The sequence below is a fragment of the Centruroides sculpturatus genome, unplaced genomic scaffold (genome assembly GCF_000671375.1).
Source record: "Centruroides sculpturatus isolate CEXI.00-Female unplaced genomic scaffold, Cexi_2.0 scaffold541, whole genome shotgun sequence".
Classification (NCBI taxonomy): Eukaryota; Metazoa; Arthropoda; class Arachnida; order Scorpiones; family Buthidae; genus Centruroides; species Centruroides sculpturatus.
The window spans coordinates 355,810-374,588 of NW_019384809.1; the positions used below are offsets into that span (position 1 = coordinate 355,810).

General features: G+C 32.2%; 1 protein-coding gene across 1 annotated transcript in view; it reads left to right on the forward strand.

Moving 5' to 3' along the window:
• Nucleotides 1–18,779, forward strand: part of LOC111629756 (E3 ubiquitin-protein ligase HUWE1-like) — a 111,868-nt gene that overhangs the window by 57,040 nt on the left and 36,049 nt on the right. The window contains exons 23-27 of the mRNA XM_023373665.1: nt 2,938–3,115; nt 7,188–7,352; nt 9,658–9,736; nt 9,808–10,100; nt 13,736–13,841. Of these exons, the coding sequence (XP_023229433.1) occupies nt 2,938–3,115; nt 7,188–7,352; nt 9,658–9,736; nt 9,808–10,100; nt 13,736–13,841 (821 nt within the window). The remainder of the gene's footprint in view (nt 1–2,937; nt 3,116–7,187; nt 7,353–9,657; nt 9,737–9,807; nt 10,101–13,735; nt 13,842–18,779) is intronic.

Genomic DNA, 18,779 nt, shown 5'->3' on the forward strand with positions numbered 1-18,779 from the left:
AATGACAAAACCACAGTAAATTAATCATTTTGGTATTTAGATTTAATGTTATCGGGTTAGTGTTGTTTGTTTATATTTGTTTATAAGTTATAACATGTACAAAATAAAAAAGAAAATAATATTAATCACATGTATTCACAATTTATAATTACAAGGATCAGCACATGTACACACCTATTAGTTTGAGAATCGTCACACATCTGAGGGTCTGACCCTACCTATCCTTCTTTTTAAGCGCTTGTCTTTGCTCTTCCCTTTATCTTTCCTCTATCACTGTAGTCCACGTATGCCTATGCATACATCATTATACGTGCTCACCATACTTTCGATTTGTCACTTTTCCGTCGTAAATTTCCCATTTTACAATTACGTGACTCATAGCCTGGTGATAAAGGAGAAAAGAGACAGAACGTCAAATTAAGTCACAGTTATGATTTCACAGATTAGAGACAGCTTGGTAGCCCGAACGGTCCCAGGCTTTCGCTGATGCATGCTAAGTGACTTTCATTACAAGCATTTAGCTTTCTGAATTTCTATGACAACAATTGTTTGGCATTGACAGCTGCGAATTTCACGCCAATAAGCTGCCTCGACTTGTTCGATTATGTTATCTACTCAATTTCATATTTATTTTCACATTTTCACGGTCCTTCTCTGTTCCTTTTTCTGTTATTTACACGTGAAGGACCGTAAAAATGTGAAAATAAATATGAAATTCAGTTGGTAACATAATTGAACAAGTCGAGGCAGCTTATTATTATCCACATTTGATATCATCATTTATCATATACTGCCATAACACTCTTGTCTGTCCACAACAACTGTCAAGAATTAACACGATTGGCGAAACGTAGTGACAGTGGGCCAATAGATAGCAGGGTCCTTGCCATAATGCAATTTGCGTGCCAATTTTTGTACGTGCATTAATCAAGGCGAATAGCTTAGCCGAATATTCGGGTATTTGGCCACGCTCCTGGCCGAGTATTCGGCCTGAGACCAAATATACTATTTGTTGCAACACTAATTATTAGCCAATATAGTGCGTTTGATTTTTGTTTTTAAAAAATAAGACACAAAATTTAATACATACTTTCTAATTTATTAATTATAGCATACTAATAGCCCAATTCATTTCAGCAATCATTTGGCTTAGAATCAATACATTGGGTTTTGGGAAGTTGATATTTATGAAATTTTATGTTTGTTAATAAACACAACAGCATTTCTTAATTACAAAAAAAAACTGGACCATGATAATTGATATCAATTTATGAAATGTGATTATTTGTTATATACAATTAGGCATTTTTTTAGATATAAAGATTATTAAAAGTTTGTTTGGATTTAAAGCAACTGTATTTTCATCAATTTTCATTCAGATTTAACAATAAGTGATATATTAAAAGAATGAGAAACTCAATGTTTGTGCTATAGGACATAGATGTTTTTTCATGTGTTCCTTTAGTAATGTGACACATGTCCAAGTGGTAGTCCAATTTGCCATGCACATTTTAGTGTGTTCTTGGATGGTCATAATTGCAGTGATAATCCATACGTTTCTATATTCAACAGTTGAGTCCATCTGTTGAACGATCAACGTCATGTTTTGCAGGAAAAAGAAACACTTTCGTTGAGAGGTCACTTTTCAAGATGACTGACTGAATTAAGTAACGAGAAGATGGTGATTGTGATTGTTTTGCTAAATAATTAAAGTAACTCATTTAACCATTATTTGAATAAATCCTTTTATTCAAATTAACCCATATCTGTATCATTTTCTTGTATACTGGGTCTCTCCTTAATAATTTTAATTAATTTCTTGAATATTTATATCATTCGGAAGACTTAGAGGGCCAAATATTGGTCATAATCAATTTCGAACAAATGAAAAAAATCTTAATATTTCAATATTGACCAAATATCCAACATAATCATACAATCACATGTTTTATCATATACAGATCGTTCATTAATTAATCTGTCCGCTATTTTAGCATTCACAGCAGCAAATGGATAGTTTCTATAAGCAAAATTTATTTTTTCATGGAAGCCACCATGTTAGTTTGTTGAATACTCATCAGTCTTTCAGGTCATTGAGACTGTTGAGCTCAACGGTGAAACAGCGCTGATGTCACTAGTCTCAACAGAGAACTCAACGGTCCGTTTAGAAACATTGTTCTCACTGTCGAGTCAACCGTTGAATATAGAAACGTACAGAATGTTGTCCCAGAGCTCTGCCAAAGGTATGGTTAATGGCAACTTGTAAACTGTCTTTTACATGCCCTGGCAAAAAATTGATATATATATATATATATATATATGATATGATATATGAGAAACTTCTGTACAGCACTAAGTCATTGTTACTGCAGCACCCAATCCAGTGGTGTGGGTATTCTGCATTCTGGTATCAATGCATCTCAATATGTTAATGAAGTGGCGACCCATCCTGCTGAAAGATAGTCATTGGAAATGCCTTCTGCTGTATAGCTGCAATTTTGACAATGGACATTGTGCTACCACCTGATGTGTTAGAAGGAAATGTTTATATATTTGTTTCAAAATTGGAGAGTTTCTCTTTTTTGTTTCATGTCTGGTGTGGAAGACTCAGGTTGGTACTTTGAAAGCTACAGGACATTAAAACTCTGTTTCATTTAGCACTTTGTCATCTAGGAACACATCCTCCATGTTAAGCAGGGTCTTACTGTGTATTTATTTCAATTTATCATACAAATTACTTTTTGTGAGAAACATTTTATGATATCATGTAAGGTAATATCTTATTTTTTTTAATTAGTAAATTTATTACTGTCCGTAATCATATATAGTTGTATATATATTACGGATATATATAAGGAATTGCTTTTTTACTTTTTGCAATTTTTGAATGTTTAAAATATATTTTATAGTTACATTTCATCCATAATATCTTTATAGATAACAGAATCAGGTCAAGCAATAGCAACAGATACTGATCAAACTAATGCTATTTCTGGAATGAATAATGTTCTTCCAGCAACACCTTCAACCACAACAACAACAGTAACAACAACTGCTGCAGTAACAACTACTACGACAACAACAACACCAGCTGTAGTTGCAGGAACAACTCCTGGTAAATAATCTTTTTATTAATTGTTAAAACAAACAATGCATATTCTAATGGTTTTAAAGGCAGGTTTAGCATTGCATAACCCCAAAATTTTTACTTAATTGCACTTCAAAGTGGCAATAAAAATATAATACTGGCAATAAAAACCCTAGTCTGCTTGTTTTTACATTTAGCATAAAATTGAAGCACGCTTCAGGAAAAACAGCAAAATGTTGAGCTTCCATACAATGGGAATCCTTTGCACCACACATCTAGTGATTTCATGACGTCATGTAGCAAGTTCAGGCAAAAAAGTAGGAAGTGATGTTGAGAACCGAAGATAGTTTTGTGCAATGCCACTCAATGTTTTCAGATTGGGGATTTTTTAGGATAACTTTTATTCATTTTGATTTTTTTTAATAGACTAAAACAAAAATTTTGACATGACAGAGCCTGTGAAATTCTGTTTAAGCATTCTAATGAAATGTGTTATTCAGAATTATTTATTAAAAAATTATTCTTATTTCTAACAAGGAGAGGGTGAGACATTCAGATTTCCCATTTGAATGAAACTTCGTAAGCACATACCCTTAAACACAAACAGCTCCTTGTCCAAATAGCAGGACCCACTTCTCAATCGTTTCCAAAAATTGGGCTTCTAAAAATTCAGTGTTTAGCTTATAAATGTTTGGAAGTTCATGTGCCAGGGTGGTGATAGCCAAGTGAATAAGATGCTAGGTACTGGAGCTAGACAATGTAGGTTTGAACCTTCAGAATTTTTTTAATATGAAACTTTATTATTTTATTGCATCAGTTGCATTATTATAACTATTATTTCTTATGTTTAAAGCTTGTCACAATTTTTATTCTCTTGTTTTATATCATTTCCTGTTTAGTGAAAAGAAGCCTTTATAGTTTTAACTCTTACATTGTTAAATAAAACTTTTATTTCATTACATTTATTTTCACATACTTTATATATTATTCCTCACAAGCAAATAAGCTTCATACATTACTACACATGGAGGAAAAAGACAAGTGATACAAAAATGAGGAAACATAATCTGTGTTTTATTTTTACTTTTCTGGCTGTTATAACAAAGGGAAAGTATGGCAATCTGCAAAAAATGACTCTCCCCCGATTTTTACAGTTTTGGACTTGGGACACCTTGTAACATTGAGAAATACAGAAACTACCCCCAAATATTTTTTGTATGTACACAGTATAGATGTTAGTATGTGTGTGGGGGTGGTGCACAATTCTGTTTATGTTCAAATTTTCTTTGAAGCTTAATAACTTTTTGTATTTTTGTCCAAAATTTCTGAAATTTTGCAGGGAAGTTTCTCTATTAGAGGGATTGATGCTATTAAATTTTTGTGGTTAAAGGTTGAGGAGGTAGGGAGATAATGGGGATCGTGTGTATCTCGAGTGTAGTCAGACTTAATGACGATTTTACTCATTATTAGCATTTGCACTTTTTTATGAAACCCATTCCTACCCTCAAATTAAGCTCTTTGCCATTTTATAATAGTGAAAAATATAAAAAGTTTTTAATAAAATACAATATCAGATGGCACCACAAAAATTTTAAATGTTGCCAGGAAAGTTGAGCAACTTATTGCTGTTTTATTTTAATTGTTAACATTATAGACAATTTTCTCATGGTCTGATGTTTGTTCCACATCAAATATCACAATAACACCATGTCTGAAAATAAATATGAATAAAATTTTATTTAACAACAAAGGAGTTAAATCTACAGAGGCTTATTATTTTGAAACCGTGTCTTTCTTTCTATTTTGTTTCTGTTACATGATAAAGTGTAGTATAATCAACACAAGGCTTTTCTTTACGTCTTGCTTTTAATCCATTTTTATATTTGCCAAGATGCATTTCGGGCATTTGCTCCTCATCTGTCGGCTTTTTTATTTTTTGATGTTACATATTTGTCTTAATGGGTATAAAAGTATGGCTTTTGCTTATAAGTGTTTGCTAGTTTCTCTTTTTTGGTCTTGAGCATTTAATGTCATTTAACGTTTGCTTCCCTTCTCAACATCCGCTAGCAGCATTTTACTCTCCAAGCGCACTGTTAAGCAGGGAAGCAAATGTTAAATGACATTAAGTGCTCAAGATCAAAAAAGAGAAACTAGCAAACACTTAAAGGCAAAAGCCATACTTTTATACCCATTAAGACAAATATGTAACATCAAAAAATAAAGTTGATAGATGAGGCGCAAATGCCCGAAATTTGTCTTGGCAAATATAAAAGTGAATTAAAAGCAGGATGTAAAGAAAAGCCTTGTGTCGATTATACTGCACTTCATTGTGTAATAGAAACAAAAAACTACAGAGGCTTGTTTTCCATAAATAGAAAATGACATCATAATTTTTTTTCTCTTGTTTTTTATAAGCTCTAAATGTGAGGAATAATAATTACAAATTATGCCTAATTTTTTACAGTATGTTCATTAACTCTTTACGTTTTATTTTTCAAATGAAATTAATGTTCCTATAATTTATTTTTATTTATGTGCAAATGTGTGTGAAATAAAATTTGATAACATGCAAAAAAATAAGATTTTAATGAGATGTTTCATATAATTTATTTCATTAGTTTTGTTGATTTCTTAGGTTCATAATCAATTTTTCAATTTTCCTTATATAAAATATATTTTTTTTACATTGTTTTTTTTACGTGTAATTTCCATGAACCAATCTATCGTGTAAAAACAGAATTAGGTGTAATTTATTTATTGCTGCAAAAATTATTAATTAAAATATCAACTGTTGTAATCAGTTGATATCGGTTGTGGAGATTCTCAGACACTGGTAATCAATTTTCTTGATTACCAGTGTATCAGGATATTTTATTTCATCTTTTGTTGTATAATTCATTGCATCAATATCAACAATATTGTAAATTTTAAAAGTCAGATCAAAATGGATACAAAAAATATACACACATTCTAGAAACCTACAAGAATAATCTTTCAAAATTAATCAAAAATAGAATACAGTAATACCCCGACTTACGTGAACCCGGAGTTACGCGATTTTCAAATCTCATCAATTCGTCTTTTGTTTGAGTGCCACGCAACTCTTGATTACTCACTCCCCCACACTATTGTTCAGCTTACATGTTCGGATGTGTTGCGTGGAATCCACACATAGCTACAATTTATTTTGTGTTATTTATTTCTGTGTTCGTTATATCTACGGAGACTTGAGAGAGACTACTATGTCATCCAAACAAAGTAGAACTAATTCTTCTGCATCAAACAAGAAAAGAAAAACTTTATCTTTGGAATGTAAAGTTAACATTGGGTATGTTCGTAAAGTCGAACGAGTTAAACGAGAATGACGTCATTGTTATTCCTATTTTGTTAGACTTTTCGAACGATTCGTTACTAACACGTTTAACTCGTTTGACTACGAACGTACCCATTATTTAAGACTTCGATACAAAAATGAAAATTTGTGAATTGGCAAAGAAGTTTGATCTACCGGAATTGATGGTCAGAACAATTATAAAAGGCAAAGAAAAAATTCTCGAAGCTGTGAAAAATGCTCAATCTTTAAATTCAAGCATCATTCCTAAATGTCACAGTATTATCGGAAACAATGTTAAAATTATGGCGTAATAATCAAGTAAATGTGAAAAATTGTAAAATAATATAGGCCTAATTTGTTATACATATGTATTATCTAAGATTTTATTAAACATTTTTTTTCTAAATTATTATTTTCTTTAGTCTCCGGCCCCAATTAAAAATTATTTGTATGTATTTATATGCGAAATTATACCCCGACTTTTATGCGGTTACCGCTCAGTCCCACCTATCGCGTAAGTTTGGGGTATTACAGTATCTGAATTTAATAGTGAAATTCTATTACATTCAGTTAGCAGATTTTGTACACTTAACTCTCACTTCCAAATTTGATAAATAAAAATGAACTCAAAAATAATTTCCAGAAAAAATAAAATTTTATTTCACTTGAGGACAGTTTTTGATAAATTAGTTCTGAACATTGTGATTTTATTTATAATTTTTATCATCCAGGGTTTTAATCTTTTTAAATAATTTTTATTTTCAGTTGGAACATCATTAAATACAGAACGTTTAGCAGCATCTATTGTAGAACAAGTTCTTGGCCCTGCTTTAGCCATTACTTCTACTCCTAATCCTTCAATGGCTTCTACTGCACCTGCAGTTATGCCTACACTGACAACCAGCTCAATATCTACTGTTGTTAGTGAAGGTAATTTTGTTTTATTTTAAAATACAGTGGATGCTGCTTATTGTGATCATTTTACAACTAAGATGAAATGATAATATCCAAGTGATAACATTTAACAGTTAGAATGGTTTTACCAGTATAGGGCAAAAAACATTTTTAAAACTTGAAATACGAATTTTACCTTAATTTGTGTAATAAAAAAGAGCAATATAGTTTTAAAATGAAATTTTAAGTTTTGAGTTTAAGAATTTAACTTTTATTAATTTGAATCAGCTCATTATTAAAATCTTCATGTTGATGAAATTCACATGATTTCTAATGCGTTTGAAGTATCAAAATTTGTAGATCTTTTTATATATTATGTAGAGATCTATTTTACAGGTTTCAAGTTGTTTTAGTTTCTTCATTATGATTATCTTCATGATGATAAAAAAAACTTGCTATGTGATGTTTTTAGCATGACTATCAGAAATGTAGCTTCTGTTTGTATTGACATTCTTCATATCTTTATCATATCATATCTTTACAATAGTCACTTATCAGGATTGAAAGATCAAGCAAATTGTAAACGAAAGCACATTTCTAATTACAATTAATGATGACAGTTTTTGCTATTTTATAGGTTTTGTTGAGACTTGATGATTCCATCAATCTTGATTGATATTATCTATGATCACAATAAGCAGAACACATTATATTGTAGATTTTAGTAATGTGAAATTAAAAAAAATATATTTAAAATTTCTTCATCTTCAAATTATTGATTCTAAAAAATTAACTTCAGTTATTATAGATTGTCAGTTTCTTCAATGAAAATTTGACATAAATGTAAATAATTTTTGTCAAATTTATGTATGGTCTGAATATATGTGGAAGATTTTTTTTATATCTTCCACATATATTGTTGTTATTATTTAATATAATAAAGTTACATTGGTGTTATTGATTCACTTATTAGTATGAAACATTTTTTTACAGTATTAGTATTTATCAAAATTTTTACAGTAGAAGAAAATGGTATAGTTAAAATGGGATATCAAATATTATCAGAAAAATCTGGTAATGTATTTGATATCCCTGAAATTTCAAAAATTTAAATATTTTATGAACTATAAGATATCAAAATTGATCTCTGAATATTGTATTTGATCAGTTTATTAATAGCACACTTTGCCTAGTTTTAAGATGCTTTTTATTATTATTATTATTAGTTAGCTCTGTATTATTTTACATTACATTTTTGTTTTTCTAATTTAACTGAGATATGGGAGGGAATAAATGAAATGTGGGAGTTCAACCATCAAAGGCAGTGAGACAACTTTCAGGATTTAATAAGAATATAAATTCCACATATACTAGATACTAAAACAACATATGGTAATGATAGGCAAACTAGTAATATAAATAGTTTCAAACTAAATTTCCATAAGATGAGAGTAATGTTCTTCACAAATATCAACTTAAAGTTGCACAAAGGTAAGAGACAGAAAACAGGAAAATAAAATTATTGTGAAAGCCTTAGGAGCTAAAAGTGAGGACCTCAAGAACCACAGGTTGCTGACTGGTATAAATCTATTTGACTTAGATTATGTATTGAGATGAATTGTGGATAAATTGTCAACAAAATTATGAAATTGAATATAGTTCAGTTTGATTTACAAATCTTAGCTGATGTTCAATACTTGGCAAGAGCTCTATAAATTTTGAAATGAATTTGTACATATTAATACATCAGAATGAAGTTTATTATATAATTTACCAAACATTTTCCCATTATCTGAGGTGTCTTCTGTTCACAATAATTCAGATAATTGAAATTTTGTCCAATAACTAAATTTATTTAAAATACATTAAAATTAACTTTTTGAAATTTTCTGCTATTATTTTTGAATTTTCAAATTGTACATTAATAATTTTCAGTATAATTTCTCTTATATTCTGTTATCAAAGGTTTTTACAAATATAAATATACAGTTGAAAACGTAAGTGTATATATAATTTATATTTTCAGTTGTATAATTATATTTGCAAAACCTTTGTGTATACATAAGCTACACATTTTTTAATTTTTGTAATTATCTGTTGTTGTTCCTGTAATATCTTTTTGCTTTTCATTTAATTAGTGTTTTGATGGCAAGAAATTGTTTTATCCAGAAATTTATTTTTACCTAATTTCTCAAATTTTAAATATTATTTTTGCTATTTTTAATGTCTTAAGATGTTTATTAAAGCTTGAAAACATATGTTTTACCTAAAAATTTAAAATAATTTAAATTATTATAAACATTTTCATTTTTCTCTTTTGTAAATTTTTTCTTGTATGTAGCCATAAATTTCATGATGGGTGTGACAACTGCAAATCATGGAATGACATTATCAACTTCTGTGACACCATTTACTGGAAGGTTTGTTGACTCATTAATAATTTCATTTTAATTAAATTTTTCATAATAATCATTTAATCATCTATCTAAAGATGGCAGGATGGTACATTCACTAGCAGTAGTGCTTTAGGAATACCTGTTCCTTCATCAGTTCAACAAGACAGTCTTGGTAATTCAGCTGTACCTTCACCAATGGATACAAGTGAACCAACTTTTGTAGCATCACTTGCTAGTGAAACAAATGAAATAGCATGCACTTCAGAAGCACCAATATCTGAAAATCAAGATACAGTAGGTGCTAGCACTGAACAGGATGATGCATTACATATGGATGCTGAATTGGCTAATATTGAAAGAGAAGGACAAATTCCAGTGTTTCCTGGAGGTATATAAAGAATTTTATTTTACTAAATTTAAAAATATCAAAATTTATTTGATAGATTAATGCTTTAATAGGTTGAGTGCTTTGCAAATGAAACATGTGTTCCAGAACACAGTAATGCTCAGATATCCTTTAAACAAGTGTATATGCTATTAATATGGAATCTCTTCTCTACTTCTCTAATTTTACAAACAACTAGCTGTATATATTCCAATATCTGACATTGATTTATTCAAAAAACTTCTTGCACAAGAAATTGAGTCAAGAGTTTATCTATTTTCCTGTATTTGTCTTTTTATAATTAAAAGAATCTAATAGAAGAATAATTTTTAATAAACTTCAATGCTTACAATAAACAAATCTAAAATTTCTAATCACTGACAACTGACTGGCACAGAAGAAAACACTTTATCTTTATAATCATCTGATACATGAGTATATGTAGTTAAATAGCTCCAAAATTATAAAATTTTTTACAGAATCTACTAGAAGTGACTTCACCATTATTATTAAATTTATAACTTTTTATTAAAATCATTAGTTATGATTTTTATTACAATAATAATGCTGGCTTATCTGGTTTCTTTGTGGTGTAGTTCTATATTGCTTTTTAAACTTTGCTTATTTAATTTTATAAATTAAAATTGTTACATTATATTAATTTCAAGTATCTATCCTACATATAGACAATTAATGCAATTACTTTAAAATTATTGTGTGTTTTATAAACTTAGGGCTGTTCATAAATTACATAATGTAGATATAGTTGGGTGGATAAGCAAGTAAATTGAAGTGTTAGTCATTTCTGTTTTGGAAGTATTTCATGGTAAATTGTATTATTTATCACACCTTTGTATGTTATACACAGAATTAATAATGTGCTCTTCAGTATTATGTGCTGTGCATTATTCCTTAGTACAATTAAGGAAGTCAGTTGTCGATGTTTTGCAAATGGTAGGATTGTACAGTACATAATAACATTACATAATTTATGGATAATCCCATCTAGCTACTGATTTCTAAAGGTCCTTACAATTATTTCACTGTAATGAAAACTTAATCCACAATGAAACATAAAAGGAATTTATTACTAAATATATCATGTACAGTGAAAACCTGGTTAATGAACTTAATCTGTTCCGCGACTCCGTTTGTTAACTGAATTGTTCGTTAACCAAAGCAATTTTTCCCATAGAAATTAATGCAAATGCAATTAATTCGTTCTAGTCTCCGAAATTTTTGTCATTTTATTTGTAATATACAGTAATTTTCTTTGATGAAAATGTAGGAAAACGTAGTATCTATCATTACAGTAACAAACATGTATACTTTGTTTAATAAAATAGCACTGTACATACCTTTGTTTGTTGTAGTTGCTGGCAGAAAAGTGGAGATATACGAACCTTAATGCTTAGAAAGAGAATTCCCTCCAAAAAAAATAATGGGTAGCACTTCGTTGGAAGATTCTTCGAGTCGAAGTCTTGGTAAAAAAACCCACCAGCTAAGTGGTCTTCGTACCTTGAACACAGGGAGTTCGTTCATGGGTTCACACCTCACTCAGACGGGCTGGTCACGTGGAGTTTTCTGGGATTTCTCCACGTCTGTAACCCCTAAATAGGGGCCAGTTTCCCTTAAAAACACCTCCCAAAAGGCATTCCCCCTAGTCAGATCGCCCAAGTGTTGCGTTGTCATAACTTAACAAAGAAACAAACTCTTTGCATAAGGAACAAGAAATTGATCTAAAGTTGATTGTCTTACTCTTTTAATCAAAATTTTTCTCAAAAGCGATAGCGCATTGTCGTTTATATTGTGTTGTCATTTTCTAATGCCACTATGACTTTTTCTTTCTTTGATGCCATATTGATTAAATATATAAATCACAAAACTGAAAAAAGAAGTATAGCACAAACATTCGGAAAAGCAATGTTACGCACAACTTAACTCGCGCATGCCTAACACCAACAAAAATTTGACACAAAATACCACCACGTTCGTTATCCGAATTTTGTTTGTTATCCGAGACAAAATTTTTGCAAAATAAAAGTTCGTTAACCGGGCTTCCACTGTATATGTTAGCGACATGTTAGTACTGTGCTCCTATTAATGTATATACATTATCCCTTTTTTTTTACACCTCTAAAATATATCTTTTTTAATATGCAAATATTGATTTGTTTAATATATTTAGTTAGTTCTAAAAATTTATTTCATTAATTATAATTATACGAATAAAAATTTCATACATAAACTTATTTTTATACAAAATAATAAGTTAGCTATCAGTTAAACTTTCAGAACCATCATTTTGATATCAGTCCCCAATACAGCATAATGATGGCCTTGAGTAGAGTTACCTATACCTTTCCAAATTCCTTTATATTGCATAAATGGATTATGACTCAGTCACTTAACTCAAGAAACTGGCCTTCTGTGTGAAATAATTGAATTAATCTTCTAAATGTAATATAGTGATGCCTTGTATAATGGACGCTGCAAATAACGGATTTTCTGTTTGGCTGTTGCGTGACTTGAGCAACGGACTGGCTGCGAACAACGGTCTTTCTGCGAACAAGTGCGAATGATGTTTCCACTGTTTCGCCATTGCCAATGACAATCTGCTATTTTTATAATATATATTAGTATTATTAGAATATATTATTAGTATATCTGAAGTACAGAGCTCCTGTTGGGATTCGGCTTGCTTCCTTGTTTATTATGTAAATCACCTCAGTGCAGAGTATTTACATTTATTCAAGTTTTGTGCAAATCATGGCTTCCAAAAAAAACAAAGCTGATTTCAATTGAAACAAAGCAAGAAATCATCAGAAGTGAAAGTTGACAAAAACTTCCTTGTCAAATGGGGAGAAGTTCAGGAGTTTATCAACACTCATTATCCAAACAGAGCTGAGGCCAACAGGATCAATGATCTTTACAATGACACCCTTGCCTGTCATTTCCAACAGGTGTTATTGAAGAGAGAGAAAGAGACCACCTTGAACATGTTTTTCAAGAAGCCAGCTGCCAAATAACAAAGGATGAAACAAGAGGAGTTGACCCTGCATGCTCTGGTAGCCTCTCCTGAATCGGACTTCAATTAAAAAACAATAAAAAGAGACCTGCTGCAATATGTAAAAGTCTGTATCTGTATGAATGTGTAAAGAAAGTGTTTCTCCACCTCTTCCTCACAACATCTGACTACCCGGCATAATTGGTGACTGCTCCATTTTCATTTTTTTCATGGTACAGTACGGTTATTTTATGCTGCGGAACGAATTATATGTTTTAACATGTATTTCTATGAGAAAATGCGTTTCGTATAACAGACTTTTCACTTAACGGACGTGCACCTGGAACAGATTAAGTACAGTACATTATGTGAGGCACCACTGTAATTTGCATGCAAATGTATGTATCTAGTTCACTCACTCAATCAATTTTTGGTATGTAAACATTAAACTTTTTAAACAAAAATGATTTATTGATGTGTGTAAATATTTTCATTAAGATTTTAAGAAATTGATAAAAGTTTATTATGCTCTATATTTATTCGATTTTTATCTATTTAAATCTGCATGTTATATTTATAATTTTTTCATTGTCTTAACAGGAATAAAAGATAATAATAATTTTATTCTTAGGTGGAAATGAAGAAAGTACTGATCAATCTTCATTACCTCAGATTGAAAATTCTATGATTGAACAAAGTGAAAATAGACAGACTTGTGCAGCTGAAGCTTTAATAGAGTAAAACTTTAATTTTTATTAATATTACTTACTTTATTAAATATATTTTCAAAACTAAATAAGATACAAGTACAAAATTTGAGTTTTATTTACTTAAATACTTCATATTTTGGACATGTGCATGCAAGTATTTGTATATACATACTTGTGTTGAATATGGAGTTGTTCAAATTTTGATATTATTTGATGATAAATAAATTTCCAATATATCATAAACTTAGTTTAGTTTGTGAACTTTTTCCTTTGTTGTTTAAAATTAGAGTATTAGAGTGGAATATATAAATTTTGCTTAGTTTACCTTGTTGTTAAGGAATATTGATTAGAATAAATATTTTGTCTTTAAAATAAGGCTTTCAATTTTTATATTTTCAATACCTTTTTAATTTTCAAATAATTTTAAAAGTTAAGAAAAATTACTAAGGTTTTCTTAAAATATTTTGATGTACAGTAGAGTGTCGATTATCCGAATCGATTGGGGTTGTTCGGAAGATCGATGTTTTGGATAACTGATTATGTATGAAAAAATGTATTAATATACTGAATCTCATCTTGACATTTTTCTCAGTTGCATGTCACTTCGCGTTGAATTTTTGTCGATGTTAAGCCTAACGAAGACTATTGTATTGTTAAAAATTATTTTTTTATTTTGTACGAACAAAATAAATATATTGAAAAATATAAAAACAACAAAAAATTATACTTCAGAAGTTAATTTAGTATCAAAAACGTAAAATATTTGAGTAGCCCAAGACATAGCCAAAGATTGCAGCGCCACAGCACTGGCGAAAATTTAAATTTGCCGACTGGAATTCTTTTGGATGATTGACTTTCGGATAATCAACGCTCTACTGTATTTATATTGGAAAAGTTTGAAGCTGACAGAATCTAACATTACAGATTTAATTAATTTTGATAATTTTCAAAATTAAAAAAAGTTGCCCAAAAAAATTGAAATTTGATACATACAGTTCAGTGAATAAGTGCTATAATGATATAAAACAATGCTAATATTAAGTTTCAAAATTTGGAAAATATTTAAAATTGCACTAAAAGAATTACAGTATCTTGTATCTTGCCAAATTATTAGATCAGTTGACTAAAATCATACTTTTAATGTTTTTTTTTTTCAAAATAATGTTTAAGGAATGTGTATTTTTCATGTTATTCTTATTCTTTAATATATCACAAACACTACTAATGAATTTTTTATATGGCAACACTATAAATGTAAGTAAAATCAACTTTCTAGTACAAAAAAAGAACTGATAGAGGTTGTTATTTGAGGTATGGTACCATAACTCATTCACGAGAACAAAAATTAAAAAAGTATAGAAAGTATTTGTCATATAGAAGCACTACCAGTGGCCATACAAAATACTAATTTTCATTTTCAATTTTTAAAATTTTATTATATTCAGGGTCCATACAGACCTGAAAGTCAGGGATATCAAGGAATAAGATTTTTAGCAGGGAATGGCATCAAATGTTGGGGAAAGTCAGGGAATCCATAAATACTGCAGAATCTGTCTGTCAATCTTGCTTTTTTTCAACTTGAATAAATCTTTAAATTCTGTTTGGTATAGGGGTCTACAAAAACTGGAGTGACCAAAAGAATGGGAAGATTTGTCATGCTTATATCTCATAAACTATAAGTGATGATCTAATGATTAAAATTTTGTTGGATAGAGGATATTGGTGGATTTTTGTTGGATAGAGGAAATTTTGTTGGATGTTCATATTTAAAATGGTGTGTTGTTGTGTGGGCAACTATGAAGGGGGTTTTGTGGTTGTGTGCGAACACTGAAAATGGCAATGCTGCACGGCATTTGAGCAGTGTATAACTTTAGATTGCAAAGAGAGAGGATGTTGAAATTGGTGTTGATTTGTTTAAAATGACAGGATCTACAATATTATTTAGCAATAACAACAGATAAAATAGAATTTGTAAAGTTATAAGCCAATAAGTGTGCAATTTCATAATATTGAAGAAATTGCAAAGGAAATATGAACAGAAATGTATATCATTGGAAAGAAAAATTTAAAAGGAATCAAAAAACCCCAAAATGACTAAGACTATGATGCAGATTGTAAGAAAACTGAGTGTGTTAACTATGATGTAAATGCTTTGAGTATGCTGCCACCTGAACTGATAGATATTGACTTGGAATGTAATAACCAACAAAACTTTATTCATTTACGTTGTATCCTTCCTCTAATAAGAGATGGATTCATGCCTTAAATGTGATTTTGTCCCTGCATGCAATGCTCCAAATTTTTTTTACCTGCATGCAGTTCACTTTATTCGTTGTATTCTTTGCTGCTGGCCACATGTAGTGTGTGGAGATAGTAATCTGCCAATTTTGACAGATTGATGATCTGTGTTATGTCTTTTCTCTAACTGCAAATCTTCAACTTCAGATGGCCCATGGATGTTTGGAAGTTTAAAAATATACCAAAATATTGCCTTAGAGTTAATCTCTTCTTCCTAGCGTTGAAGTCCTGCTTCTATGCAGGGTCTGCTTTTTTGCATGCCCTTCTCCATTTGATATGGTCCAATGTGTCTACTGGAGTGATGTTCACCCTCCTCATGTCATATTGCAGTCGATCAATCCACCTCATTTTGGGGCGCCCTCAGGTCGTCATCCAGGTGGGCTGAGTTGTAATGCTATCTTCACTACTGAGTGTTCATCACTATGCATGACATGGCCATACCATCTGAGTCTTGCTTCCCGCATCTTTTCAGATATAGGGACCACTCTCATGATCTTTCGGATGTCTTTATTCGGGATGTGGTTGAGTCGGTAAAGCTGAGGCACCACCAAAGCATATTCATTTCCATGGTATGGAGAATTTGTTCATGGTGGGTGCTTGATGGCCAGCATTCCGATCCGTATAGGGCCACTGGGTGGACGACAGATTTGTAGACTTTCACCTTCAGCCGGGTCTGCATACAGCGGTCACAGAGGACACCAGTGCATTGCCGCCACTTTAGCCAGGCTACATTGACTCGTGCCTTTGCATCCAGGGTAGGTTTTACCATCATTGCTGATGGGTGAATCAAGGTATATGAACTGAGCGGGCTTCTTAAGGTCTTCTCTCTCAATGTTAATTGACCCGTTGGTCTGGGCCCCATACTCTAGGTGTTCTGTCTTTTTGATGTTGAGCCTGAAGCCAACACCAGCAAGGTGGTTGTTCCACTGGAGGACTTGGTCCTGTAACTCCTGTCTCGACTCTGCTGCAAGGAGGATGTCATCTGCATAGAGTAGCGTCCACGGGTGTGGATGTTGAATATTGGCTGTTGTACAGTCCATGCAGAGGATGAAAAGGAGGGGTGAGAGGACTGATCCCTGGTGTACACCAGTTTTAATGCTGAACAGGGGTAAGGTTCCCACTGGACATATGACCACACTGGTCACATCAGTATACAGGAGCTGGGTCCATTGAACGTAGGCTTCTGGGACACTATGGACTCTGAGCGAGTGCCAGATAAGGTCATGTGGAACACAGTTAAATTCTTTCTCCAAGTCCATGTAGGCTATATGGAGAGTTTTGTTCTCCCGGTATCGTTCGTGAAGTAGTCAGGCAGCATGTATTGCATCTGTTGTTCCACAGCCCAATGAATCCACATTGGTTTGGAGTCAGGTTGACAATCTGGCAAAGCCGAGTGTCGAGTATTTGCTCAAATATCTTCATGGTATGGCACAGGAGTGGGATCGGTTGGTAGTTGGTACAGTCTGCCACATTGCCTTTACCTTCCAAATTGGCACTGTGATGCTAGTTGACCAGATTGTTGGCACTTCTCTGTCTTCAATTATCTTGTTGAAGAGGGCTGCGAGGGCCTTTTCCTTTTGCCCTTCAAGAAGCTTCCATGCTTCAGTGGGTATATCATCTGGTCCAGGTGCTTTGCCATTTTTCATTTTCATGAGAGCCTTTCCAACTTGTGGTGATATCAGGGGGACTGATCCTAGTACTGGGTCTGCTTGGTGGATTGGAGGGTGTAGGAACTCCTCATTGCAGATGGCTGAGAAGTGTTCACTCCACCTTTGGAGGATGGCTGACAGGTCATGGAGTATCTGGTCATGGTCATTTTTGATGTTCTTTACATGGCGTATATCTAGGGTTGCATGATGTCGAGTACTGGCAATCTGGTAAATCTTATTTGCTCCTTCTGGCATGTCAAGGTCTTCATACTGGCAGTTGTAGTGGGCAGCCTTTGCTGCTGCAACTACGCTCTTTGCTGAGGACTTGAGGTTCCGGTATCGCTCATACTTGTCTTCGGCACCTGATTGCCTCCATCTCTTGAACACCTTCTTTTCTCTGATGGCTGCTTGCACTTCTTCATTCCACCACCAAATACATTTGTCGAGGTATCTCCTTTCAGGTTTTGTGTTGCCTAGGATGGTTGAGGCTGTCATGTGGATGTGTTGAACGAGGCTGGACCAGATGATGGACACTGATGTTCAGGATTGTTGTTGAAGTTGGCCATGCTCAGACCAACTGCTTCCTTGAACAGAGTTTTATGTTCAGGTAGGCGGTGCCACTTAATTCGTTCAGGTCTAGTTTTTTCAGGTTTTGAGGTGTTGCTGAGCTTGAGCTTAAGGTGAAAGTCTATGAGGAGTCGGTGGTGCTGAGGTGCAATGTTATCTGATGGAACTACTTTGGCATTGACCACGAATTTTAGGTCCTGTCTTCTGATGAGGCAGTAGTCTATTTGGGTCATTCGACTACCACTGGCATAGGTCACTAGGTGGCTGGTTCACTTTTTGAAAAGGTGTTGACAATGGCCAAGTTGAAAGCTTCAACACACTCTAAGATTCTGTCACCCTCGGCGTTCTGGTTCCTGAATCCACTCCCACCATGCACTCGCTCATAGTTTTCTCTTGTTGCACCGACATGGCCATTGAGATAACTATCGATTATCAGGAATTCATCATCACC